Source organism: Eptatretus burgeri, chromosome 4, assembly GCF_056783735.1.
Source record: "Eptatretus burgeri isolate ZD-2024b chromosome 4, Ebu_testis_v1, whole genome shotgun sequence".
Taxonomy (NCBI): Eukaryota; Metazoa; Chordata; class Myxini; order Myxiniformes; family Myxinidae; genus Eptatretus; species Eptatretus burgeri.
This window is the reverse complement of record NC_140964.1, coordinates 92,078,787-92,105,803: the sequence shown is the minus strand read 5'-3', so window position 1 is coordinate 92,105,803 and position 27,017 is coordinate 92,078,787. Positions and strand designations below refer to the sequence as shown.

General features: G+C 42.9%; 1 protein-coding gene across 3 annotated transcripts in view; it reads left to right on the top strand.

Moving 5' to 3' along the window:
* The window catches only part of LOC147028676 (seizure 6-like protein), a 357,285-nt gene that overhangs the window by 182,523 nt on the left and 147,745 nt on the right, over positions 1-27,017 (top strand). For all 3 annotated transcript variants that reach the window (XM_085879332.1, XM_085879333.1, XM_085879335.1), the window contains one exon: positions 17,577-17,725. In XM_085879332.1, coding sequence (XP_085735458.1) covers positions 17,577-17,725 — 149 coding nt within the window. The remainder of the gene's footprint in view (positions 1-17,576; positions 17,726-27,017) is intronic.

The window sequence follows — 27,017 nt, the reverse complement described above, 5'->3', positions numbered from 1 at the left end:
TTGTAATTTGAGTCTGAAGGATTAACTTGAGTCCGGGGCTAAAATGACTTCTAGAAGGGCTAGAGACACGATCTCGGGATCCATATAGGGGTTTTTGAGGACGGCGAGTTCAATAGTGTAATTTTCAACACTACCTGAGGTCATCTTCAAGGTCAAAAGGTCATATTTCAAGGTCAAATTACTGAATTTTGGTATTTTTTGCCCGTTCTTGTGTCGAACTCATAAGGCCAAGGTCACTTTTGCCACGGTGGCCGTGGGGTCTCCAAAATCTGCGGCCACTAGCAATTCTACGGCGGCCGCAGTATTTCCACGGTCACACAATGTAGCAGTCACATATGTTTTTATTTTTCGGGTAGCCGCATGGCGTGTTTATAAATTGTGGAGACCGAAAACGTGGGGGTGCCGTACGGTCTTTGATTTGATGTCGCATGGTGACCTTAGGGCGTCCCTGTGGCGGCAATATAATTTTCAAGGCAGATGCAAGGAGACCTCAAGGTGACCGCAGGGGGGCCGAAGGCGAACGTGCGGCCAGACGGACGGTAACGAGTGGGTATATATACCAGTCCTTTTTTTACTGAAATAAAAATATACCAGTATATATAACTGAATATACTATAACTATAATATACCGTGGTCCCCCAGAATCCAAATGGCCAAGCTGTTTGAACAAATTGGAATCCAAACAATTTTTTCAAGAAAGTTTGGCCCTAAAAACCCAATACATTTTTTAAAAAACCGAACACAACGTGGCGTTCATGTTTGTTCACGTGTCTCCCCCACCTGTTCGACCCGCATCTTCGCGCTTTGTTCATTCAGTTCGTCGGTGGAAGTACTCAGTCGCATTTGCTCTGCGGTGAGGATAAGGCGGCCGTACGCCCTCTGAATTGACACAAACGTGCAGCGGCCGCAGAGAAACTGAGGTGGCCTTAGGGTGGCCCTATGCCGTTTGGCTATATTTTACAGGCCGTAGGCTCGCCGTGGAATTATAACTGCGGAGTTATAACTTTTTTCATTTCTCCGCTCGCCGTAGCAATTCGACAAAGCCAAGCTATGACCTAGATGTGTTCCACGTCGACCGTACGGTCTGGCGTACGGTGGGCTTGCGTTTTCCGTGCGGCTGCCATAAGCTCTTCTTAATGGAAAATGAATTTTCCCAACCCCCAAAAAATTACGGCACCCCCACGTTTTCGGTCTCCACAATTTATAAACACGCCGTGCGGCTACCAGAAAAATATAAACATATTTCACCCCTACATTGTGTGACCGTGGAAATACTGCGGCCACTTTATAATTGTGAGTGTCCGTATATTTTGTAGACCCTCCGGGCACCGAGCCAAATGTGACTTAGGCCTTACCTCGTGTTTTCACCTTCTTTTTTTTTTTAATCATCTTGTGTTTTAATTAATTTCAAAAAAAGCAATCCGATCACGTGGTGTGACGGACTGTCCGGCAAGGATTGAATTTCACAGCAAAACCGGTTGTAATTTTTAATATCCATGATTGCATCAGCCCGATGCATTTGATGAAAGTGATTGTGGTTCTGGGGGCATCATGTTTGAAGAGTTGCCCTGGGGGCAGCGTTCTCGCAGAGTGCGCGAGCGATCGAAACCCAGGCCGGAGCTCGAGCCTGTTTGGGCCTTTGGATGTGGCGATTGTACCAGTTTACATACAATACACCGCCACCGAAGGTCATTTACTCATCCTATTTTACCTTAAACATGGGTAATTTCAGTTTTAAGTGTCTTGAAAGTGGGTTTTCTTTGGGTCCACGAACGGATTAATTCACTCCATTATTTCTTATTGGGAAAATATTTTTTGAATCCGAACTTTTTGCAATCCGAACAGCCTCCAGGAACGAATTTAATTCGGATTCTGGGGGCACCACTGTGTATAGGCAAACAACTATACTCCGACCTCTAGCGGTAGCGCACGGTGGACGCACGGTCGACGTAGACTGCCACGGAGGCCGTACGTAGGTGCACGGCAGGCGTAGGGGAACCGTGTGTCGACCTTTTGTTGCCCACAGGTAGTCACACAGACCGCAAGGCCACCGTACGGCGACCGTGTAAATAGTGCGGCCGCCGTAATTTTTTGGGGGTTGGGAAAATTCATTTTTCATTGAGAAGAGCTTACGGTAGCCGCACGGAAAACGCAAGCCCACCGTACGCCCTATGTACGGTCGATGTGGAACACATCTACATCGTAGCTTGGCTTGTCTAATTGTTACGGCGAGCGTAGCAATGAAAAAAAGTTATAACTCCGCGATTTCATTCCACGGCGACCCTACGGCCTGTAAAATATAGCCAAATGGCATAGGGCCACCCTGAGGCCACCTCAGTTTCTCTGCGGCCACCGCATGTTTCTGTCAATTCAGAGGGCGTACGGCCGCCTTATCCTCGCCGTAGAGCAAATGTGACTGAGCCTAAACGGTGAGAGATGGCTGATTGTAATAAGATGCAAGTGTGTAGAGCTGTCAAACTTTGATATTTATTGTCATATATTGTATTACAAAAACATTAAATGCATGTCACAACACTATGCCTATTACAACTATGTCAATGTCTATCACTAGATGGAGAGCTTTTTTTGCCTCCTGAGGCATCCCAAAGCTTTTTCTTTGTCACTTACATTGAGGACATGAGCTTTCAAGAGAATGTTAGCTAAAGTAGTACATGCAGCATTACTACTAGCTAAAGGTGCATCTACAGAGGAGAACAGCTCAGCAAAATGAAATCGGCAACGCATTTTCGTCTTGTCATACAAATTATAGGCATTATGTACAAAAAAGACGGTTGACATAGTCGGCACACTCAATCCACCTCTATTCAAATTATCTAGAAATTAAGATGACACCTCGTTACCATCTTCATCATCAATGATCTCCTCCATACTAGTGCTATCGCCATATTTATGAACAAGGTGTCCGGCCAAATAAACTACTTTATGCTTAAGGGCATCGTCAGACCCCAAGAGATCCTGAGTGTCTTGAGGAGTAATCTCGTCAATGAGTTCACTTCGCTCATCTGGATTTATGGAAGTTGTACAGTTCTTGTCGCAATCAATCATACGAGAACTAGATTCGGGCATAATGTCATGCTTAAATGAGTGTTTGCAAATTTACAATTTTAGCTGCAGCCATAATGTCAACTACGTCAATGTGGAAGTTTCCACCGCTTCTTTGCCTGGCTTGGCGAAAAACTTTTCCAAGGTTTCATCTGCAAATATAGCAGGAAGAACGTCGTCAATCTTTCTCTGCCAGAAGCAATTTGGCAGCATCCACATTATTACGTGTGGACACAGTGAAGGCTTCAGCAGTTTGCTGAGTTAGCTTCAGCTTACGACCACCACCTCCTTGCCATGCGCAGGTAGATATAATTTGGCAGGCCTGCTCCAGCCTAGTGAAACTTGTACAGTCTGCTGTCCAAGGCTGTCTGGATTTGTCGCGCAGATGGATAGCTGTGAAACGGTCTTTCACGTTCATCATCTTGAACCACTCATTCATTATCTGGGTGAGGATGATTGTGCCTTCGCTGATGCTCAGTGAATCCTTGAAGGTCTTTAAAGCAGCGACAGTCTTGTCATTGAACACTTGGCATACCAATGGTACGCTCTGGCATTGAAGGGGCTTGGGGAAAACAGCGGTGTACGTCAGCTTGGTTAAGCGAATAGGAGTAGCCCGATCGATCTCATAAACCTTCTGAATATCACTCCAGTAAGCTTTGTACTCATTACCATCTACGACAAATGAGAGTGTCTTGCCATCAACAGTAATCCAGTTGTTGCGAACATTTTTGAAGATGTGCACGTCGTCGTACACTAAGAACATAGATTGCTCTTGAATTGACAGCACTTGGCAACTTCCTGGTCCTCCAAGTTTTGAATAAACACTGCGGTTGGTATTGCAATTGTCACATATCAAAGAAATCACAGTACCGCCAGCACCAGCTACAGCTGATGCAGCTTCGATAAGGAGTTCCTTCAGCTGATTGGCAGTTCGTTTTTTGCAGGGAAAAATGCGTAGAATATAGCGTGGACCACGGAAATGGCAGGCAACTTCAACAACCACAGCATGTGAAGCAAGCATTTCGTGTTCACCACCCGCTGCTGCATTTTGAGCATATCCTACAACATGCCCTCCAGAAAATCGCAATGTCTCGACCAGCTTTACCTCATCAAACATTAAATTGACCAAACGCTGCTGTGGTTTAAGCTGGTCGAACAAGGTTTTGAGGTTGGAGTCCTGCTGACTACTAGCAAGCATCTGTTTTACCTTTTTTGTTGATGGTAGAATGATTAAGCCGGATCGACGAATCATTTTGTATGCACTGGTTGATATGTTGTGAAGCTGCATTGCTAAAATCATAGTATCAGTATCAAATCGGCGACGATCAAGAGGTTTGAACATAAGATGCAGCTCCGACAGAAGGAAGGTGAAATGAGGAAGCTCGTGTGCCTCAGTCATCCAACAGAGCTAGCTTATTACAAGCTGAAGAATTTCCTTGCTTGTGTATTCATAGATGTTTACCTGGTCAGTTAGGGATCTAATCTGGGATCATTTTGAGAGCAGGCTGTTCTTCTGCAAAGGAAAAGGTCGTTTGGGCACCTCAATGCCATCTTTCTTAAGTCTATTCAAGAATAGAAATCCAAAAGGTGAGTGAACTTGTTGGAAATGAAAGTGACAGTTTGTCCAGTAGCATCAGCTCTTTTTTTTTTTTTTTTTTTGTATACCTTGGTCGAGGCTCGTATGAGAGCTAACACACAACTCACAGCAAGGAGGCATGAGACAAGAGGGGCGGAAGTGGAAGGGACAAAACAGTGGGGAACAGACACATTAGGTGAACCGTGGAAGGGAGAGGGATGGGGATGGGACGGGGAACATGGCGAAGAGAATATGGACATTTCAGGGACTTTCAGGAAGGAAAGTAGGAGAAATGAAGGAAGTGGGCTTGGGTGGATTATCGGGGGTAGAAAAGATCGAGGATTTGGATGGGGGAAGATAAGAGGTGGTGGTGAATAGCTGTTTTGAAAGCCTGGAGGGAAGAATGGGAAAGAATAGAGTGAGGAAGTTTATTCCAAAGGCGGGAAAAAAAGAGGAATGAAAGAGTGAAGATGGGCAGTGATTCGTGATTTTGGTAGTTTTACCAGAAGGGGGTTGTTGGCGGACCTTGAGCGCCCTGTGGAAATGTGGTGGGGACAAATCGCAGAGAGAGCAGGGGGGGCAAGGCTGGAGAGGAGTCGGTAGAAGACAGAAAGACCACCGAGCAACCTGCGGTGATGGAGTGAGAGGCCCAAAGACTCAGCTTCATTGCGGGAGATGCCGATGATCTTAAATGCCCTGGTTTCGACAGCGTGAAGCCGAGAAAGGTGGGAGGCAGGAGCACCAGCCCAGAGGGGAGAGCAGTACTCCATCAGGCTACGGACGGACATCAGGCTACGGATCAGCTCTTGATAGGTAAAGCTTTTCCTGGTCTTTTATGACGTTAAAGCCAGGAAAATAGGAGCTGATTTTAGCACAGAAGTGGTCGAAATCTTGGATATTGTCTGCAGCCTCATGAGCTGCCTGCATCTTCTTAGCTCTTGATTCTGACGTAGAAGATGATGTTGGGCGTGGGGCTGAGGTCACCTGCTTCAAAGCTGATTTCGGTACTCCAGGAAATATTGATGGGGGTTCTTTGGGTCATTTGCCACCCCTAACTGACACCCAATCACAATTGAAATGTGTCTCACAAATACATATATATATATATATATAGATATATATATATATCCTTTAAGCACCTCAAGCTTTCTTTCTCATTTGGCATTGCCAATATCCATCTCTCCCTCTCCTCAGGATCTTTTGGGAAGGATATGACCTTTACATAAGGCGTCCCATCATAGTTTCCTCTACAACCAAAGCAGCTGCAACTACGTGGCATATTGTCACCAAAGCAGGAAACAACACAAAGATCCTGTGAGATCACCAGCTGGACAGTTTCTGAAAGAGAAACAAACAAAACATACATTAGTTAACGATGATAGAAATCAGCAAGTAGGTGCAGTAGGTGCACAATGTCATGTTTTGTCGTAGAATTTTAAAAAGTTTTCCTGTACGAGTTAGACACAAAAACGGCCAAAAAATACCAAAATTCAGTAATTTGACCTTGAAATATGACCTTTTGACCTTGAAGATGACCTCAGGTGATGTTGAAAATGACACTATTGAACTCACCGTCCTCAAAAACCTCTATATGGATCCCGACATCGTGTCTCGAGCCCTTCTAGAAGTCATTTTAGCCCCGGACTCAAGTTAATCCTTCAGACTCAAGTTACAAACCCCGAGATCGTGACATTCCAGTCCTTCTCTATAGGAGTCTATGGTTCAAATACAAATGAAGGCAGCAGTATTAATCTTCCAGGAAACTGAGCTCATCTCTGCATAATTACCATGTTGTTCTCAGACTGTTGCTAAAAACCCAACTGGCTCACTAATGACCTACAGGGAGGAAGCAATCTGCTTGCACTACCTAATCTCATCACCATTTGAATGTCGTCCACATATTGTGGTTCACTTACTTATCTCAGGGAAATTGAAAATGGGAAATAATATGCTTCCTTTAAACAACTAAAATTCAGAGAAAATGATACCCCATGCAGTGTTCAAGTATAATACTTCAATTGTAATTTTAAAAAAAACAATGATTTCCAAGATTGTTTTAAAAAATTTGGAAGGTTAGTGCAAACTGAAGCATTCTTTACACCACTCTTACACACTGTAATAAAACGACGTTGAGTCGCAGTTCAGGAGATTGAGGCTTTATTGATCACCATAGACCACAGCACCAATCGGCATCACACATGGCCATATTGGTGGCCTTTTCTTCACCCCGATACTGCATGCCTCACCTTCTCATGCGTTACATCGATATACAAGTAATAAAAACATTTTACTAAATGAAAGAGGATGCAAGGATGTATGTTCCTCCAAAAATTATGTAAATAAGGTCGGAATGGTCACAAGAAATGATCATGTGAAACCCCAAGGGCGTGTTCCTTTTAAATGAATTGCAAGGCATTTAAAGTTGGCTGGTAAAGCATGCTGATTGCTTTGCTGATGGATGGGTTGGCAATTCATTGACTGATAATGTTTTAACAACATGTCTTTCAAAAGGTCCAGAAGTGCAGTTTGGAACTATTTTGGGAAGGTTGAAGAAGACTGAAAGTTGGATGCTCACTTTGTTCCATAGATCTTGCTCATTACTGTAATATGTCCAATATGCTATAACATTTGAAAACCAAGCACCACAGAGAGTAACTATTAGTGACGGTTGAGAATGCGGATTCCAAGGAACCAAAGTCTGCAACAGCAACAAGTTCGCTTTCGCAATCGACAATTGAAAGCACTTTTGCCCTGGTAACACCCCTGTATGCTGCCTTCCATTCCATTCATGCTGCATTCCCTTCCACTCATGCTGCCTTCCCTTCCACTCATGCTGCCTTCCCTTCCACTCATGCTGCCTTCCCTTCCACACATGATGCCTTCCCTTCCCTTCCCTTCATGCTTCCTTCCCTTCCCATCACACAGCCTTCCCTTCCCCTATCCTCACACTGCTTTCCCTCCCCTCATGCTGCCTTCCCCTCCCCTCATGCTGCCTTCCTCTGCCCTCACGCTGCCTTCCCTTCCCTTCCCCTCATGGTGCCTCATGCTGCTTTCCCTTCCCCTCACGCTGATTTCCCTTCCCATCACACTGTCTCACCTCCCCTCATGCTGCCTTCCCCCTTCTCACACTGCCTTTGCTCCCCCTCATGCTGCCTTCCCTTTTCCAACCGCTCCTCACTCCCCCCCTTCCAGTCACTCTCTTTCCCATCCCCTCCTCAGTCTCCCCTCTTCTCCACCATACCTCACTCTCCTCTCCCTCTTCCACCTCTCCTCACTCCCCATCCTCACTCTCCCCACCTCTCTCTCCCCATTCCTCACACCCTCATCACGCCTCCCCTCTCCGCTCTTGCTCCTGCCTCCTACTCTCCCCCTCCCTGCTCCCACTCCTCCCTTGCTCTCCCCTCCTTCCTCTTTCTCCCCCTACCCCTTCTCTCTCTCCCCTCCCCCTCTCTCTTTCACCCCCTCCATCTCCCCCTCTTCCCCCTCCCTTAATATTCCATCAGCGAAGCGACAGGTGGTAATTGCTAGTTCATAAATACCACATGATACAACACATCATATAACATATACTAGGGCATTCAAAAAATTATACAAATCTGATACTCAATCATCCAAGACATGCCAACATTGTTTTATTGTTATACAAGTACGGTATATGTAGATGTAATTAGAAAGAAAATGTATTGTAATAATTGTTTTATATATCTGCCTCGTGCTTTATGTTTCTTTTGACATGTGCTGGACTAATGTGAATATCTTATTCGTAAACGTTTTGAACAGCGTACGCACCACAGAGGGTCTCATTCCGCTTTCTCACACCCACCTCGGAAGATGACAACCAACGATAAATAATGAAATGTAAAACTTGTTAACAGGTTCTGACGAGTTAGAATTTCTCCTGAAAAGAGAGTGCTATGACCACAAGGGAGCTTTATAAATGAGAAACCAAAGCAGGGGAGAGAGGGGGAGGGAATGCAATACAAGTGATGTTTTTTGAATAATAATAATAATTATTATTATTATTATTGTTACTATTTTATGAATTTTTTTCCAATTTTATTCTTCATGGAATACCTTTCATTGTAATCTAAAAAGTTTCCTTATTTATGGCTAATTTTCATTTTTATTCCATACATTTATTTTGATGCATAATATATGATGCAAGTGGTAATTTTGGAGCGTGTCACACAGGAGAAGAATCTGGGGGTGGCAATAGATATGGGAGGTAAGCTGGCAGCACAGTGCCAGGCAGCAATAGGTAAAGCAAATAGGGTTTTAGGCTGTATTCGGAGGGGGATCATTTATACATTAAAACAGGTGGTGTTAACATTGTACAGGAATTTAGTGAGGGCCACATCTAGAATATTGTGTGCAGTTCTGGTCACCGCAACTCAGGAAGGACATAGATGCCATAGAGAGGGTTCAGCGTAGGGCTACTCGATTGATTCCAGGCCGAGCTAGACTTAGCTATGAGGAGCGGCTGAAGGAGACAGGGCTTTATACACGAGAAAGGAGGCGGTTACGAGGAGATATATATGCCTGGTGTTGGCTTAATGTTTGGGGTGGTGGGCTTGGGATCCGAGGGTCCTGAGTTCAAATCCCACTCAGCTGTTGAATTAATACCCGGTGGGGTTAACTCAGCCTGTCATCCTTCCGAGGTCGGCAAAATGAGTGCCAGCATGCTGGTATGCTGTGTCGGAGTGGCGACCTGTCCAGGATTGTACCCAATAGCCCAGGAGACTGCTGAGGTAGCACCAACTATTCTGCACAGAGTATGGGCCCAATGGATGGATTTGATGTGAGAGACAAGAACATGAAAAAAAAATCAAGGAGAGTCAGAATAAAAAGAAAAAAATGGATGATGGTAAAAAGAGATGGAACAAGACCATTAAACTTGATGAACAGGAAGACGTGAAACATAATTTGGAACAGTCGGAGCTCCATTCCAATGAGGAGAAACACATTCCATTGAATTGCAACAGAATGCTTTATTTAAAAATAATATATTTTTTAAAGGTTTCATCATAATTAAGAAAGAATTTCACGTAACAAAAAATACCAATGTGATTTGCACATGAAGCCATCTTTGCAATATGAGAACAAAGGTCACAGCATGTCGTCAAGGTTGTATTCCGAATTTGTATAAGATCCCATGCATGACGAAACAATCACTCAAATCGGTGCATTGATTGCCTGCAAAGAAAAACAAATGACATATTTTTCTGACAGAAACCAGTTGTCAATAATCATGATGAAAAAGTACAAAGTTACAGGAGGAGGGTAATAACTATAGTCATTCAGCAAGGGAAAGAAGGGAAGGAGATGAGAAATGAAGAAGGAAGAGGTGCAGTCCTATGTCACATAAGGAACCACAATAGAGTTGTTGTTTAAGGTGGATGCCGTCATAAATATATATTGGATGAGAGGAGAAGGGTGAATGCAGAGTAAGGGCCCTAACCTCAACCATCAATACCATGGCCGGAGGCAACAGCACAATGCAATGAACTCAGATGGGCTCGCCCAGAATACCATCTCAGAGCAGCTTCTGGTCATGAACTGGCAGATTAGCAGACTCGAGATTATATACCAGCTGATGAAGATTATATCCCTGGGTACCACACCAGAGTTCAGGCCTCTTCTTGGCAGAAGACCTGGGGTGTACCAAATCAATTCTTCCCCTCTGCAAAAGTCAGGTGACCCCAGAAGTATCATCAGACCAAGGCTCGGAGTGCACAGAGAACCATAAGAACCCCTTCTCCCCAAAATCAGTAAAATGGATGAAAAGCATCCTGATAGAATCACCAGGGCCTTTTTGCATTCCTAAAGCCTCAGTGTGGGATTTGAACTGTTTATTTGAAGTTAACCCAGGCCTCATCACTGGGACATCACGATTATCAGTATTTTGTGAACTTCATCCTTTGGTACCATGTGCAATGACTCGTGACTTTCTGGCAAGAAACTGAGAACTTGATTGGACTTTTTTTGACAGGCTATCTGTCTTTAAACTGTGTCCCAGCCATCCTGCTTTGCAACATTCTCAGACTTGCAAATTATTTCATTGGCGATGTGAATGTGATTTTGGACACTGAGTTTGATTGTTTTCCTAACTATGATCTCTTTACATGCTGATGTGATTACATGCAAGTTCGAAAAGTATGACGCATGGCACACACACACACACACACACACACACACACACACACACACACACACACACACACACACACACACACACACACACACACACACACACACACACACACACAATGAAATGGGTGATGCCATTGAAAAAAAAAACATCGCCATTTTCAATTTGACTCTGAAAGCAACTTTATTCCGATTCTGGCTCCTCCATTGTCAAGGTTTCATCTCCAACTAGAAGTGGAAAAAAAGAAAGTAGTCACCATTGTGGGCAGTTGCCGATGCAATATACAAATCTCAGGGTTTTCGTTTGCCAGCAGCAGTCTTTACAAAACCCTGCAACCCCAGTGTCATGAAGGCTAGGATAGTCTTGCGAGCTCATTCAACTACTCTACATTAGTTTGTAGCTTGAAGTTTCCCACTATAATGTCCATTGGAACCTGCTCCGATGGAACCTGCTTAGTATCCGGATCCAGATATTCACCAAAATTGAATCAATCCATCCTTGTCACACGCCCAACCTGTCCACAAAGACCATAACGTTTTGAGATCTAGTGCTCTCTATCGTTTTTGGCTGTATCTCCCAATAGTCAAGAATCACTTTAAAAAAAAATCTTGTATCCGGATTCGGATCTTCACCAACATCTATTCAATTCGTCCTAGTCACAAACTCAACCTGTCCACAACTTTTTCAGATATCCTGCTCACAGACAGACAGACAGATAAACAGAGACAGACAAGGATAAAAACATAACCTCCATACACCTTTCTGTGATGGAGGTAAACATAGACCCTGCTGCTCATCTTATCGGGTATTCAAATTTGGAGTTCTTGTTCGATGCATTTGGACAATCTTTCACAGATGCATTGTCAAACTGGAAAGCATGTGGAAATGCAAAGCCAGTCCGCGTCTGCTTTGTATTCAGGCTCTTCTTCTGTATGCTAAACATGACGAAAACAGCGAAAACAAAAAATATATAAAAAGTTGACCATTTTAGGCGACCTTGATCTTTTGACCTCGAAAACAATCAGCTCCAGTGACCCAATAAGCAGCTCCTGATCAAATTTCAAGTCACGTTTTGATCTAAAAATAAAAATAAAAATTGAACGAGCTTTTTTTCTATTGTTTTTTTTATGATCGATTAACCAATTACAGATACGAGATATTTTTTTAATTTTTTTAAGTGATTCTTCAGCATTGACTGATGGAGCCAAAATGATGTAGCATGATGTCTCTGAGTTGTGGATGGATTATGACAAAACTCGATGGATGAGTTGGCTACGTGACAAGAACAAGCTGATTAGATTTTGGTTCAGGTCCAGATCCAAATCCGACTAATCAGTGGCGTGAAAAACTTAAATTAATCATCCTTGCAGAGGTATGTGCTCCATTTTGTTGTTTTTGTAATGCAGTATTTTCAATTCACAAATTCAGAGAATCCACAATGTTTTGTCGTTCAAATGGTCTGGGAGCGACAGCAGTCAGACGGAGTAGGTTTTAGGCAGGTTATTAACGTAGGATAAGAAAAATTAAAGTATGACCTATTGCTCCGTCCTATGGAGCGCCAGAATAATGAAGAAAATATGAAGGACGAGTGACCTTCAATCACCATGACTCAATGTTATTTTTGATAGAGAATTGTAACAACCTACTTGGGTCGGCTTGTTTAGTATTTCTGAGTCCTTTTCTCATGTTGCTTGGATCCCAATTTGATTTGTCTGTTGTCTACTTGCATCATCATTATTCATTCAAATGTACACTGATCTCCTAATGTCATTGTCGTAAATGCAATATGTATACAAGTACTTGCATGCACCTCAGACACTTGGGGAAAACATGTTTAAATTATGGTTTCGTTTAAATCAGAGATGACGTTGAGAATGCATGCCATAAAGCCAACAGCTCTCAATACACCTTCTTTTACATCACTAAGTTGACAAAACAAACAGATCAATGACACCATAAGTCGCCCGGTGAACGCATTCAGGTCAGGTCAGGTCAGGTATAGGAGTATGCGCCGGAGCAGCGTAGTGCTGCGTCCACTTTCCGCTGATACTCCAGAGGCCTCTGTCTGGCCATCCCCCAGGCAGATACCTGGCCCATCCCCATCTCCTTGAGACGGTGATCAACCTGCTGCAACCATGAGGCATGTGGTCAGCCCATTGGCCTCCTCCACTCACGAGGCTCCCACGTTTAGAGAATCTGGTGAGCAGGATCAGCGTCAGGAAAACGAGCCACATGTCCATACAGCCGCAGCTGACGCTCATGGACTATGAAAGTAACAAATCTCTCACAGATGGTATCATGGTATCACCACATCTCACAGCACTCTCAATACCAGAGTACAGTTCAGACATCAGATTGATCAGTTTTGGTGGCATCCCAAGAAGACCACGAATCCTTGAGACTCCAGAGGGCATCCCAATTCACTGAATTGAATGCTTTACAGAGATCAACAGAGGCTGCAAGCAGCCCCTGCCAAAACTCTTGTCTGCGTTCGGTGAGGACCCGAAGAGCAAGGATGTGGTCAATCGTTGACCTCTTTGGTGTAAATCCTGATGGCTCTGGATGCTGGTGCTCAACAGATGGTGGCGAACCCTATCAATAATTATCTGAGCAAAGACCTTGCCTGGCACTGAGAGCAGCATCACCCCTTGGTAGTTGTTGCAGTCCTGGCGATCACCCTTCCCTTTCCAGAGGGACAACAAGGCCCCTCTTCCAGACAGTTGGGATGATGGCTGTGTTCCAGGCACAATACACAACTGTATGCAACGACATGAGTACAGCATTTCCACCAACCTTGAGAAGTGCAGCATGGATGCCACAAATCCCAGGAGCATAACCCCATTTCAATCAGTTCACCACAACCTGTGTTTCCACAAACGAAGGTGGATCACAGTTGTTTGGAGGGTCAGCAATAGGGATAGGAACACCCCTGACATCCAACTCGACAGCTGGTGGATCAGCCTGGTACAGCCGCTCAAAGAATCTGGCCCAGTGGGCCTTCACATCGCACTCCTCTGTCAAAGCCCACCACCCTCCACTCCAACTGCAGTACACTGAGGGAAGGGCTTGGAGGAACGCAATGTTCAAATATCCCTGTAAGCAGGACGAGAATCACGTGACCAAAGGTGATGCTCTACCCCCTCACAGATTCCTCACACATAGGCATCCTTGCCCACCCTTAGTGCACGTACAGTTTTACATCACAACTCCCTGAACAGCTCAGCCCTGCCATTCAGCTTGGCCCTGCGACTCTAGTCATTGGTATCCAGTGTCCCTTAAAAGACAAAATTGTTCTTCGCCCTACGGTTCCAAGACATCCACCAACAACATCAAGGATGGTGGTGTTGAAGGCACTCCACAACTCTTCAGGATTCCCCAAAGCACACAGACCTCCTAAATCTCCACTCAGCCTGTTCGTAAAGTCCTCAGCTACCCTCCCATCCTTGAGCTTGCCAACATCCAGCCTAGGTTTGGATGGTACCATTCTTCTGGATTTAAGCTGCAACTTCAGAGTTGCAACAACAAGCCTGTGGTCGGTATTGAGGAACTCAGCGCTCCGGTAGACCTTGCAGTTCTGGATCATCCTCCAGTGACCATCAACGAGCACATGATCAATCTCCTTTGCCATACCGCCAGCATTGGAATACCACATCCAGTGATGAGCCTGTGGGCACTGAAATCATGAACCAGCCACCATAAGTCTATGACTTCTTGCAAAGTCAAGGAACTTAGTGCTATTCTGGTTCACAGTTCCAGACCCATGCTGACCAACAAATGCATCATAACCATCCCCATCAGTTCCAGTTGATGCATTGAAATCCCCCAAGACAAGAAGAGTTTCTCGCCTGGGGCACTGATCAACCACAGACTCGAGCGTGGCATAGAATGCGTCTTTCACGGTGAGATCACTCGCCTCAGTCAGAGCATATCCAGGGACCAGGGAAATGACACCCAAGGAGTGACGAATCCTTTATCTCATAATACGCTCGTTTAACCGATATTACCTCAATTATCATTGGAGTCAGCTTATTGGACACAGCTACAGCAACTCCTTGGGCATGGTAACTATCACAGCGACCAGACCAATACTCCCAATAATAGGTGTAAACACCCGCCATGATCTCGCCGCAATCCGGTCTCCGAACCTCAGAGAGTTCTGCAATCCCGATGTCCAAACGCTTGAGCTAAGGTGATTACAGAGACAGGTGATCATCCTCTCTTCGGGATAGGGCATTCCAGGCACCCACTCAACGGGGCCGTCTCAGGTTAATACAAGGCCAAGGAGACGACAAGGAGACGTCTGGTGGACGACACCTCAGCACCACCCCGACACACACCACCACAATCTGATGCGGGAAGGTTACCCCGTGATTTTCCTCCTATCATCAAAGAGTGGGGGTCCTGAACGCTTTGCCCCAATCCCGTCATCCAGTGCACTGCGCTAACTCCACAATTTTTTGAGGTATCATGTCATATATCGTTTTTATCCCTATCGTTCAAGGTTTTTGGATCTTTACCAAAAAACAAAAATATCTCCATGCATTTGATGGTCATGGAAGAATGCTTAGTTGCAAGGCCCTTTAGTACAGTTGCTGTTGTTTATTTTCCTGGAGAGGTAATAATTTTGTAAAAACATTATTTGGTACAAGCTGATTTCCCAGTCAAGAGAGTGGCTTTCACTCTTTCACTCTTTCATATAATAATGGCTTTCAGTCGGGAATACCCATGTGTCACATCCACCAGAACCACATTGAAGAAGTGTACCTCGATGCTATATCAGATCCAAAGTAGAGGATCCTGTCAACAATTCAGCCCGTCTCAAAGGGTTCACAGCACCGTGGATTATTGCTTCTCTCCATTCATGTTTGACGGTTGTCCGATAATCCGTGAGTATAAAACCCTTCAAGCTTGTGCTGCATGACTTAGGAAGAAGAAGTTATCGATCATGGTTTTAGATTTATCTTTTCACTTGCCCAAGCATGGAGGAGGCGATGTCAATTCTTCACTGTTGCACAAATGAAAATTACAAATTGTGAACTACCTTCCATGCTTCACTTCGAGGAGACTTATCCTGGGCTATTGCAATTGTCACTTCATATATGGAACCATTAGCAAACTGCCAACCTCCAGACTTGAAGTACCCTCAAAACTAACAGGTGTATCTTCACTCCAATATCTCATCAACTTGCAAAGCCTTGGCAGATGCTGTGCTAATTGCTAATTGTTCATTGTTTCTTTGCCAAGTGTTTTGATAAACAAAGATGCTTTGAGGTTTTGTCCCACAAGGACACACCATAAACTGTGGAGGAAACATTTTTTTTTTCCTCTTAGCTCTTCAACAAATTGAGTAAATAATTCAACTCTCCTGGCATAAATGGAGTACGACGATGTTTATCAGGTTATGCTCATTTTATTTCGAGTTTGAACTCAAGTTGAATCAACAATAATCTGCACGATTTTCAAAGGACGTGTTGAATCGAGTGAAACCTGCACTTTCATTCAATGAGTTTCATGAAAACTGAACTAAAAATGAATTTGATTGGGTAAAACCCAAGGGGAGAATATCTTGAAAGGATGTCATGACGGATGACTAACAAACGATGAATTTGTCAAAGTGCTGGGAGGAGCACGGCATTGCGAACAAGGGTATTTGTTTTCTTCAACTAAATATATCAGGACGAGAGCTTACTTAAAGCTAATATGGTTGTCATGAAGGCTCAGTGATTTGCTCAGAAATTGGGGATAAATTGTGCCCCGTTACACTGGAGGAATAATGTCACTTGCTAATGCTGTATAGGTTTCCCAGTGCAGAGAAAGGGAATTGTGAGTGTGAGTGAGCTCTCACCAAGCCCTTGAACCTGTGGGAAACAACGGGATGCCAGGACAGTTATCACTCATATTAACCGTGTTGGGAATTCGGGAAACGGTTGGAAACATTGTGTTCGATTTCACAGCAAAGATCTAGATTTCAGTCGTGGTGTTCATTCATGCTATTTTGTATATATAATATGTTAGTATCTCCACCACCGAAGGTGGATGGAGGTCATGTTTTCACCCCTACCCCTGTCTGGCTGTTTATTTGTCTGTGAGCATTAGGATATCTCAAAAAGTTACGGACGGATTCAGATAAACTTTGGTGGACAGGTTGGGTATGTGACAAGGACCAATTGATTAGATTTTGGTGAAGATCCAGATCCAGATACTCAGATTTTTAAAAGTGATTCTTCACCATTGAATGATAGGGATAGAAACGACATTTAACATGATATCTCAAAAAGTTGTGGATGGATTCGCACGAAAGTTTGTGGACAAGTTTGTTGTGTTACGAGGAAGAAAGGATTCGATTTAAGTGAAGATCCGAATACAGATCCGTTTACGAGAATCTTTTAAATTTTGTAATTGATTCTTCCCCACTGAGAGATGGGGCGAAAACGATATATAGCATGATATTTCAAAAAGTTGTGGATGAATTATAATAAAACTAGGTGGATGAGTTGGTTAGGTGACAAGAACAAGCCGATTCGATTTTGGTTCAGGCCCGTAACCAGAACCGGCCTATCAGTAGGATATATAACGTAAAGTGTTCAGCCTGGCGGAGGTATGCTCTCTACTGAGTGCTGTTCTAGCTTTGTAAAAGTGTTTAGTTCTTGCATGCTTAAAAACAAACACTTAACATGAGTGCCTCAACAATTCGAATAAAACCAGAATATCAAATGGCTGAAGGATGCTTAATAAACTCGGTTTTTGCACACAAACTATCTGCACTCAAATATCAGTTTTTTTTCACAGTGCCATGTTGGGTGAGCCGTGTGAATGAAGAGGGATTTGTAACATTCCCGGTCAGCCCAAGCACAGTACCAACACCTCCTGGTCCTCCAAAGCCTGTCCACTGCATGTCCACCCTCTCGACATATCCGGGCCTTGGTCTGGAGCTTCAGGTACATAGCTGACAGTGATGTGAACATCTCCATGTTTAAAACTCAGTTTTGAAGTGGTGGATTTGTATCAGCACTAGATTCCAGTGCTAAAGTAGCGTGTAAACTCATCGTCTGTGTATAAGGTTGGTTAATTTGCCATCGTTGCTTTCGTTCGTCTAAATGTGTCAAAATCGAATTGTTACTCAATTTAACATAGCTGCTGTTCTGACATGTCATTTTGACATTCTGACCAGTGATGGATGAGGTGAAGGGAATCATGATTAGGAAGGATATCAAAGCCATTTCATTTGACTGCAAGTACGTTTATGGAATCTTCTTATTTTATCGACATACGTATGGATGCTACAAACATCAAATTTTGACCCCTTCCTTCTTTGTGCATATGTCATAGGTAAATTAAGTAGAATCTGTTACTTAGAGTAATTTGATGTTTTTCCACTGCAACACATGCGCTGCTCAGATAATTGTGATAATTAAGGCTTTGTTATCCTAATCATGATTCCCTTCACCTCACCAAGTGATATCCATTCTGATAGATATCCAAGTATCAATGTTGGGCTTCTCAAACATCGTTACCTTTCGAAATGCCACCTAAGGAATACAATAATGCGGTCATCTCGTTGTGCTCCCTTTACGATGGAAATTCACAAATCGTGTTATATGAACAGCATCTACCACTTGTTTTGAATGATAATGAATCTGAGTGTGCAAAGCATTAATTAACGTTATTTACTGAACGGCAGTTGTGCCTTTCTACAACCAGGAAAGAAAAGCTTTACATTATTCCTTATTTTTTTTATGGATAGTACACAAAAGTTTGTGTTGTATTCTTTGTGAAACACAATATTATATTCCTTTGATATATGGACTGCACACAGTTGACTCTTCGAGAGCTCATACCATCAGAAACTGTTACCGCAGCAACGGCGACTGATGATGTCATACATCATAAATATTTATATTACAAGCCATTGTTCTACTCTTATGAAAAGCTAAATGGATGCCATTATTGCGTTCTTTACTCTTTAGGCATCGCATGGTGTTCAGGTGGGTCATGATGGATGTGGGGAATGAACTGCAGAGGGAAATCTTCTTATTTTATGGTAGTTCGTTTGAACATGCAAAATGACAGATTCATTTCATTTGACTGCAAGTATATGGAATCTTCTTATTTTATGGTAGTTTGGTTGAAATTACAAAATGATGGCATCATTTCATGGGACTGTGCAAATACATGGAATCTTCTTATTTTATGGCAGTTTGTTTGAAATTGCAAAATGACGGAATCAGTTCATGGGGCTGCAAGTATATGGAATCTTCTTATTTTATGGTAGTTTGGTCGAACTTGCAAAATGATGGAATCATTTCATTGAACTGCAAGTGTATGGAATCTTCTTATTTTATGGTAATTTGGTTGAAATTACAAAATGATGGAATCATTTCATAGGGCTGCAAGTGTATGGAATCTTCTTATTTTATGGCAGTTTGTTTAAAATTTCAAAATGACGGAATAATTTCATAGGGCTGCAAGTGTATGGAATCTTCTTATTTTATGGTAGTTTGGTTCAACTTGCAAAAAGACGGAATCATTTCTTTGTAATGCAAGTACATCGAATCTTCTTATATTGTGGTGGTTTGAAATTGTAAAAGGACGGAATCATTTCATAGTACTGCAAATATGTGGAATCTTCTTATTTTATGGTAGTTTTGTTGAACTTGCAAAATGACGGAATAATTTCAATGAACTGCAAGTATATGGAATCTTCTTATTTTATGGTAGTTTGGTTGAAATTACAAAATGATGGCATCATTTCATGGGACTGTGCAAGTACATGGAATCTTATTATTTAATGGCAGTTTGTTTGAAATTGCAAAATGACGGAATCAGTTCATGGGGCTGCAAGTTTATGGAATCTTCTTATTTTATGGTAGTTTGGTCAAACTTGCAAAGTGATGGAATCATTTCATTGAACTGCAAGTGTATGGAATCTTCTTATTTTATGGTAATTTGGTTGAAATTACAAAATGACGGAATCATTTCATAGGGCTGCAAGTGTATGGAATCTTCTTATTTTATGGTAGTTTGGTTCAACTTGCAAAAAGACGGAATAATTTCTTTGGACTGCAAGTACATGGAATCTTCTTATATTGTTGTGGTTTGAAATTGCAAAAGGACGGAATCATTTCATAGTACTGAAAATATGTGGAATCTTCTTATTTTATGGTAGTTTTGTTGAACTTGCAAAATGACGGAATAATTTCATTGAACTGCAAGTATATGGAATCTTCTTATTTTATGGTTGTTTCTTTAAACTTGCAAAATGATGGAATCATTTCATAGGACTGCAAATATATGGAATCTTCTTATTTTATGGTCGTTTGTGTGAAATTACAAAATGAAGGGATCACGTCATTGGATTGCAAGTATATGGAATCTTTTTATTTTATGGTGGATTGAAATTGCAAAATGATGGAATCATTTCATAGGACTGCAAGTGTATGGAATGTTCTTATTTGATGGTAGTTTGTTTGAACTTGCAAAATGACGGAATCATTTTATTCAATCGTAAGTATATAATGGGCATGAAAAGCTTATGCTTTTTATTGTTTTCCTGACCATGGCCAGCTTTTGTGACTAGTTTTTATTGTTCCCTATTTATTTTAGGAATGTGCCCTTTCGGGAATAAATAGCTTAAATAATAAATATGTGATATTTTTCAAATATGATGCACAACACATCGAGTTAGATACAAAGATTATAAAGATAAAACGTTCATGCAAACCTGCACAAGTGGAACAGAAAATAACACCTTAAAAATGAAAAGCACTGAAGGGGGTTTGACAGAGCTCTTATCAAATCCATCACCAACAAAGCAGATTACTTTGTTCTATATGCATATCCCCGAGAAAGCGGCTTTACCCTTCTAAAGGAAATCAGCATTTACCATACTTACAAATCACATGGTGACTCTATACATATACACACTTATTCCACATTGTTCCAGATTCATTATAAACAGTTAGTGAGCAAAACACTACGATGGTTTTAACAAATAACAGACAACTGTATAATTATAGCATGTCCTTATGTGTGGTGTAGGTACCGTATGTTGAATATCGAAAACACCACATGTTTTTTGAGGATACTATGCAGTGCAATTGTTGGTCGATGAACCAGCGACAATTGGGAGTTGATTGAACAAAGAATTGATTCCACTTTTAAAATATAAATTAGTGTAATAAACAGCAATTATGTATATTAATCTCGGCATTAACTGATATTTTCATGCATATGTTTTTCCAATGTCAAAGATCGAAAGATTTCAATGCCACAAAATCAGAGTAGCTGGGTCATTTTTTAATTTTAATTATCTTTTGAGCTAAACATCCATGGCACCCGTGAAAGCTTGAGTGATGGTATCAGTACTTCATTACCATATTATACTCGTATCCTCATCCTTCCATGCATGAATTGTAATATGCTTTCCACGATCATTTATTAACCGTGTCTTTGGAGCAGGTCATCTGGAAAACCAGAAGCCCTATGTAGAGTGCATTCGTATTTCCTTCCTCAATGATGCTGAGGAGTGCAGTAATCATGGATCATGCTCCTGTGTCAATCTGTGAGGTTGTCAATGCATCCCATTGATTAAAAGGCAACTTGGCAGTTTGTTTGAATATAATCCTCATTGGCAATTAACCAATTTCATTTTATAGCACTTGATGTGAGCCTTGTAGGTCAAACAAGCTGAGAACTCTTGGTGATTACAAATCATGTAGTGGTTATAAGAAAAAAAAAATTGCTTTGATGGAGATCCCACAAAAGAAGAGTGGCAAGGATCCGAGATACTAATTATTTGATTTTGATACAGGATGAGGCCATTTTGTCCATCATGCCTTCACCATATCAACACCATGTGAATTCAATCTATCAATTAATCGACTCAATTTCATTGGGAGGGGAACAGTGGGGCAGGTGCAGGAGCATCACCAGGGGGAATATCTATCACTACTACATACTATTATAAGTGGGGTCTACGTTCGTCACAGGTAATGTCAGCTATCACTGTGAGTAGGGACTTATCCTTGACAAGATGGTGTAGTTCATGGTTTGATCCATGTTTTTAGCAACTTGAATGAAGAAAAAAACTCACCATAAATCGTTCTTGACGAGCTTTTTCGTGGACCATTCGCGTCGCATCCCAAGATGCAATGGAGGAAGTTAAACTGTCAATTAATTACATACTATTGAAATGTACATTTTAGTTGTTTACTCCCTTTCAACCTTTGGACCTGATTTAGACCTTTTCACACCCACTTTAAATCCATTACACCTTTTTAAAGACCTTTAAGATAATTTAGACCCCTTTATACCCCATTTAGGCCCCTTCAAAAATCGTTCTCTGATCTATGGATCGTTAAATGAGAAACCAGAATGAAATGCTTTGAGAAATACCGAATGGAAATTGCCAAAAGCAAAGCTGTGGGGAGTACAGAGAGAGGGGGCTGGTTGGGGCCTGAAGAAGCTATGTGGAGAGGGATAGGTGTCTGGAAATTGTTTTGCTTGACATGGAAAGAACTCCGAAGCGTCAGCATTATCCTGATTGTTCTTTGCAATCTGAACCCAAATCACGGCCTGTGCTATGGTACAAGACTTATCTTCATGAAGGAACACAATACCCGACGACTTGAGTGCAAAATCTCTTCTGGTGAACAAGCAGGCAAAATTGTTCTCATCCCCATATAACCGTTCAACACTGATGGAGATTATCCCTTTGCTTTGAGTGGCAGGGATGTCAGTTGCCTGTCCAGGTCGCTTTTGCATTCACAATAAATACGAGCCAGGGTCAGACCTTTAAACGTGTTGGTGTGTGTGGTGTGGCGTGTTGGTGTGTGGTGTCTGGGTGTCATGTCGGTGGCATGTGTGTTGGTTGTGGTTTGTGTGTGGGGTGGGGTTTTTATGTGTTGTTGTATGGCTTTACATGTGTTTGTGAGAATGTTGGTGTTGATGTGTTGGCGTATGACGTGTGTTGACGTAAAGGGGGGAAGTGGGTGAAAAGGTATGAGGAGCATATGAATGGGTAGAGGAAGAGGTCAGCAAAAGGACATTTGGTCCATCATGTCTAATCACACCAACGAACCACCAGGTGGGGAGGGAGCGAGAGGTCACCATGTCCGTCCGTAATTTATGTGCACATTGGTGGTTTGAAAACCATGCGGCCATGGCAAATCGGCCGACAGGAAAAAGCCGAGCGGAGCATGTCTGCGGCTTGCTTTTAAATGCCTTGCATTTACACATTCGCAAACCCAATTCACCCATTGTTGCATCGTAAAATATGCCAAGAATGAGGAATTCAATATTCTCCAACTGTTTTATTCAACCGAACATTGGAACGCACCAAATCTTTGCACTGTACACCTCCTGACCTCTCACCCAGAACTCCTTCTCCCCTCATTACACCCTCTAGCATCCAGTCGATGCACAACACCACAACCCCCCTTTCTTTAACCACATTTCTCAGTGGATAATAATAATATCAATTAACTAGAAGTTGAAATGTAGTAATTGTCACAGCATGGATTAACCATAAAACAAGTGGAAATAAACATGGCAACATTTTAAATTAGCTTGCTTCTCAAAGGACTTTACATTACATCATCACATAATCTTGAGTCAAGACAGGAGGACTGCGAATTCTGGCATCCCGGCCGACCGGCATAGATTCTGATGAGTCTTGCGCTGGTGGTGCGGTGATGTCAAGAAGAAATGGTAGCTCGGCATCATCTCTTGCATTCCTTTGACAGGCAGATGCTAAATGAGATGCATTCCAGTTCCGTCCATCGGACAGTTTGTACGTGAGAGATCCTCTTTGCTCCATAACTTGGAGAGGGGCTGAAAATTTGGATTGTCCTTTTCAGAGGATGCCAGTTTTCCTCACTTTGGCGAAAGAACCACATTCAAAGTTCACATTGTTTGCTCCACAGCATTTGTCAGTGTACGTCTTTTGCTTGTTCTGCTTCCCTTGTACTTTGTTTGACGGTGTGTTCGGCTTTGGTGTGCAGGGATACATGCAGCTTGGTGTGCATCTCTCTCCCATGAAGCAGTTCAGCAGGTGATCGCTGTGTTGTGGCATGTCGAGTTGCCCAGTATGTTTGAAGAAAGTCCATTGTAAACATTTTCCAGTCTTTCCCTTCAATGTTAACAGTGAGCAAGCTTTCCTTTAAGCTTCTATTGAATCGCTCAATTTCCCCCATTCGCTTGTGGATTGTACACTGCTAACGTCCTGTGGGTAATGTCTCTGTCGTTCAGAAAGGTTTCAAATTCCTGAGAGGTAAATTGTGTCCCATTGTCAGATATCAACTCTTTTGAGTTACCTTCTCTGTTAAAGACAGTTAACAGGAACTTGATCACTGCAGTGGAAGTGACCTGGGAGGTGAAGGCAATTTCTGGCTATTTGTTAACGTAATCAATGAAAGTGATAGCGAAACTGCAATCCAGTGGTGCAGAGTGGAAGGGCCCCACTATGTCGATTGCCAATCTCTCCCAAGCGACATCGGGATAAGGAACCAACTGTAGTGGTGATGCATGTGTCACATCTGTCTTGTCAGCTGCTGGCAAGTAATGCAAGCCTTGAATGTGGACTTGACGTGCACGTCCATTTCCGGACACCAATACAGATCTCTTAACAGCTGCTTTGTCCTCACTATGTCCCGGTGTGTATCATGCGTTAATTTGATGAAATGCGGCTGTAACACTTCCGGGACAAGAAGGTGGTGAGTACCTCTCATCACGCAGTCCTCTTGTATTGACAGTTCAGTTTGCAATCTGAAGTAAGGAAGGAGATCAGGATCCAGGCCTTTTGACATTTTCGGCCATTGCTTTGTCAGCAATTCACGCAATTTTGTTTGAATGGGGCAGGAAATACAGGCAGTTTTTAATTATTCAGCTGTCACCGCAATCCAGGTCAATGTGAGCGCGACAACCTCAACATCATCCTCCAGACTGGGCTCTGAAATAGGTAGTGGAAGGTGAGACAAGCAATAAGCTGTAACGTTTTCAGAGCCAGGCTTGAACTGAATGTCATAATTAAATGACAGAAGCTGTGTGGACCATCTGGCCACGCACATTCCAGCTCTTCCCAATCCTTTCCTGGAAAGCAGTTTAGTGAGAGAACTGTGGTCAGTGCGTAAAGTGAAATGTCTACTCCAGAGATAAGTCCTCCACTTCTCTGTCGCCCACACGCATCCAAGTGCTTCCTTTTCCCCCAAAGAATATTTTCTTTCCGATTCAGTCAGCATTTGGGATGCAAATGTGATAGTTTTCTCCATTTTGTCAGCATGAATTTGCGTCAGGATCACTCCAAGGCCATAATCAGAGGCGTCAGTTGTCACGATGGTGTGTAGCTCTCGATCAAAGAGAGCGAGAGCTGGACTACTGACATTCAGTTTTTTTAACCAAATGAAAACTTTGCTGTGATGTGACTGATCAGGAGAAGGTGGATGGTCCCCGCAGTAATTCCCTCAGGGGTTCAACGACCAATGCACAGTTAGGGAAAAACTTCGCATACCATGACGTGAGCCCGAAAATAGAGCACAAGCTCTGCACGTCTTTCAGTGGGGGTGCTTGTGACACCGCAACAACATCAGCAGAGTCAGGTTTCAGTCCTGTGTGTGACACTACATGTCCTAAAAATGACAGCTCTGTCTGTCTGAAGTGGCATTTTGAAGGGTTCAGTTTCAGTCCAGCTGCATCGATGCGCTGCAGCACTGAGGTGTTTGTCATGTGCTTCGGGAGTCCCTCCAAAAATGATTACATCATCAAGGTAACACCGAGCTCTGGGTTGATTTTTTAAATGGCAGACCTCATCTTCTGAAAACAGCTTGGTGCTGAAGCAAGCGCGTAAGGGATTCGTTTGTTGCGAAATAGTCCCTCATCTGTAATGAAGGCAGTAAGGTCCCTGATGTTCTCATGCAGTACAACCTGGTGGTATGCACTTTGCAGATCCAATGTGGAGAAAAGTGTGCCGCCTCACAGCTCCGCAAACATTTCCTCCATATGCGGAAGAGGATATCAGTCAATCACCACTGCTTTATTTGGTTCTCCTAAATCCACGCACAGACAAATACCTCCGTTTTTCTTCATTGCCATGACAATTGGTGAAACCCACTCTGATTATTCGATTGGCTCAATTACATCCAGTTTAATGAGCTTTTTCACTTCTTGTGAAACAGCATATCTCACAGACAAAGGTAAACGGCGCAGCTTTTCCTGGACTGGAGTCACATTGGGTCGAATTTTAACAATATTAATAAATCCCGTTACACAGCCCAGGGTGCCCTCCATGCTGTCACCTGTAACATTTGCGACTGGGGTTTGATTTGCAGTACTTTGTTTGGGAGAAGTGATGTGACCATTCAGTAGTTGCATGTCAAGTGCAGCAACCAGGTCTCTGCCCAGAATGGCAGTGCCGCTCCGCACGATATAAAATTCAGCAGGCGCACAGTAAATCTCAAAAGTCATATCTGCATGCAGGCAACCATACACAGGTATCGGATTTCTCAGATAGATAACCAGGTGTAGTTTTGGCTCAGTCAGCAACACATTATTGAAACATTGTGGGTGGACAGATTCGGGAAGTATTGATACTGCCAAGCCTGTATCTAACAGTAGTTCAATGTCCATCGGCTCTCCCCCAACAGCAGTGTCTTGTCCAGTAAGTGCACATCATCTTATCAGCATCTTAAGCCCTATTGTCTTCACTCAACACATTCACATCAGGGACAGTCACTTAGTGAATCAGTTTAGAGCCCTGGCATACTTCAGCAAAGTGCCCTCTCTTTTTGCAGCTGTTGCATTGGGCATCCTTTGCAGGGCATCCATAGTAGTTGGCTGTGTGATATACAGATTCACATCGATAAAACGTTTTGCCTTGAGCCAGTTGAGGTCGCTCATCTGAAGTCCCTCTCACAGCAAGTCGAAAGGGTCTCTTGCTGCTCTGTGAATCCTGCGTCTGAACAGGGTGTATGGCCTGTATGTCGCTAGCAGTGCCTTGGCCTATGATCTGAGCCTCCACCATTGCCGACTCGATCTGTCCAGCCATGGTTAGAGCTTTCTCTAACGTCAGTTCCATTTCTAGCAGTAAACGTTCTCTAATGTGAGGTGAGTTTGTTTTCTCGATGAACTGGTCCCGGATCATTTCATCTGCCAGCTCTCCAAAGTCGCATGTGATGACCATCTCCCTTAATGAAGCAATATGTTGTTCCGTAGACTCACTATTTTTATGACCACGTT